This window comes from Lagopus leucura, unplaced genomic scaffold, assembly GCF_019238085.1.
Source record: "Lagopus leucura isolate 7727_CA_CO unplaced genomic scaffold, USGS_WTPT01 35404-0_obj-0_obj, whole genome shotgun sequence".
NCBI lineage: Eukaryota > Metazoa > Chordata > Aves > Galliformes > Phasianidae > Lagopus > Lagopus leucura.
The window spans coordinates 5,156-7,454 of NW_024967205.1; the positions used below are offsets into that span (position 1 = coordinate 5,156).

Consider the following 2,299-nt stretch of genomic DNA (forward strand, 5'->3'; position numbering starts at 1 on the left):
GGGTTCCCCCCCACCTCTGACTGTTGTTCCAGGGCAAGTTCTACAGTTGCACCGATGAGGCCAAGCACACGCCTGGGGAGTGCAAGTGGGTGCTGCTGCCCCGGAGTGTGAGCGGAGGCTGTGAGCGGAGGTTGTGTGTTGAGTGTGAGCTGCGAGCGTAGGTTGAGTGCGACTGCAGCCCAGCATGGATGCAGACCGTGAGCGAGAGCTGAGTGTGAGCTGCACGTGAGCGCAGCTACAGCAAGTGGTGGCTGTGGGTTGGGTCTGAGGGTAGGGGGAGTGTTGGTGGTGAGTCAGAAGTGAGCATAGAGGGGGTGTGTGTGTGTGTGGAGGCTGTCCCCGTGTGTCACCATCCCCCCATGTGTCACTGTGTCTGGGTGCTGATGTCCCCACGCTGTCCCCACCCCTCTGGGAACCCTGTCCCCATGCTGTTCCCTCCCCATCCCCACGCTGTCCCCACCCTTCTGCTGTCCCCATCCCCACGCTGCCCCCACCCTTCTGCTGTCCCCCTCCCCATGCTGTCCCCACCCCACACCTCTGCTCTCCCCCTCCCCACGCTGTCCCCATCCCTCTGCTGTCCCCATCCCCACGCTGTCCTCACCGACGCCCCCCGGCCCCCACAGGGGCACCTTCCTGGTGTACAAGGACGGGGACGTGTCCCACCCATCGGTGCGTGAGCGCCTGTGGCACAACAGCGACTTCAACTTCGACAACGTGCTGGCAGGCATGATGGCCCTCTTCACCGTCTCCACCTTCGAGGGGTGGCCCGCGTGAGTCTCTGCACAGTGACACCCCCACGTGGCCCCCTCCCCACTCCCGGGGCTGCTGACCCCTCCTGGTGTCCCCGCAGGCTGCTGTACAAAGCCATCGACGCCAACGCGGAGGACCAGGGCCCCATCTACAACTACCGGGTGGAGATCTCCATCTTCTTCATCGTCTACATCATCGTCATCGCCTTCTTCATGATGAATATCTTTGTTGGCTTCGTCATCATCACCTTCCGTGCCCAGGGCGAGAGCGAGTACCGCAACTGCGAGCTGGACAAGAACCAGGTGCCCAGCATCACCTTGTCCCCGTGTCACCTCGCCTCGGTGTTCCTTAGTCCCAATGTCATCCATCTCGGTGTCACCTCATCCTGGTGCTCCTCGGTCCCACTGTCACCCATCTCAGTGTCACCTTGCCTCGTTGTCACCTCATCCTGTTGTTCCTTATCCCATCGTCACCCATCTTGGCAACCCCGACGTCCCGCTCTCCCAGCATTTCCCAGTCCCTTGGGATGCCGGCAGTCCGTCTGTCGCCCCTCCTCACGTCCGTTTGTCCCGGCGCTGCAGCGGCAGTGCGTGGAGTACGCGCTGAAGGCGCAGCCGCTGCGGCGCTACATCCCCAAGAACCGCACGCAGTACCGCGTCTGGGCCATGGTCAACTCCACTGCCTTCGAGTACATCATGTTCGTCCTCATCCTGCTCAACACCATCGCCCTGGCCGTGCAGGTTTGGGGCGGGGGGGGGTGTTTTGGGAGGTCGTGGGGGTACTCAGGGACCCCTGGGGGGCAAATAAGGAGCCTGGGGGCTGTTAAAGCGCACCTAGAGGTCTCTTGGAGACTCTAAGGGTGGTTAAAGGATCACTGGGGGGTCGGTGATGGACAGGGGGGCAATGAAATGTCCCGGGGGCAGTAAAGACCCCTACAGGGGTAGTTAGGACCCGTACAGGGGCAATCGGGACACCTGGGGGCAGTTAAGGGGTCGCAGGGATGTGTAAAGGACAGGGTGGGGGCAGTTGGAGTGCACCCAGGGGTCTCTTGGGGAGTCTGGGGGCAATTAAAGGATCACTGGGGGGGGGGTCTGTAAGAGGTGATAACCAGGGCAATTAGGGACTGTGGGGGGGGGGCAGTTAGATGGCCTAGGGAGTCAGTAAGGGGCAGTAGCGGGGCAGTTAGATGAGATGGGGGCCATTAAAGCCCCTCTGGGGGGCAGTTGAGGGCCCTGGGGGGAGTGAAGGGTGCACTGGGTCTGTAAGGGACAAGGTGAGGACATTTGGGGCCTGGGGGCGGTGAGAGCACCCATAGGGGGATCAGTTAAGGGTCCTGGGGGGCAGGAGGGGAGGTCGGGAGGGCAATTAGAGGCCCGGCGGGGGGGGGGGGGGGCAATTAATACCCCCTCCCCCAGCACTACGAGCAGTCCAAGCCCTTCAACTACGTGATGGACCTTCTCAACATGGTGTTCACCGGGCTCTTCACCGTGGAGATGGTGCTCAAGATCATCGCCTTCAAACCACGGGTAGGGCCTTGGAGGGGTGGGGG

General features: G+C 62.2%; 1 protein-coding gene across 1 annotated transcript in view; it reads left to right on the top strand.

Annotated features, from left to right (window-relative positions):
* LOC122193002 (voltage-dependent L-type calcium channel subunit alpha-1F-like) overlaps nt 1-2,299 on the top strand; it is a gene marked incomplete at its 5' end in the record, with an annotated part of 12,211 nt that overhangs the window by 4,485 nt on the left and 5,427 nt on the right. The window contains 5 exon segments of the mRNA XM_042893696.1: nt 1-85; nt 624-770; nt 851-1,052; nt 1,332-1,490; nt 2,166-2,276. The exon segment at nt 1-85 is cut by the window's left edge and continues 23 nt beyond it. Of these exon segments, the coding sequence (XP_042749630.1) occupies nt 1-85; nt 624-770; nt 851-1,052; nt 1,332-1,490; nt 2,166-2,276 (704 nt within the window).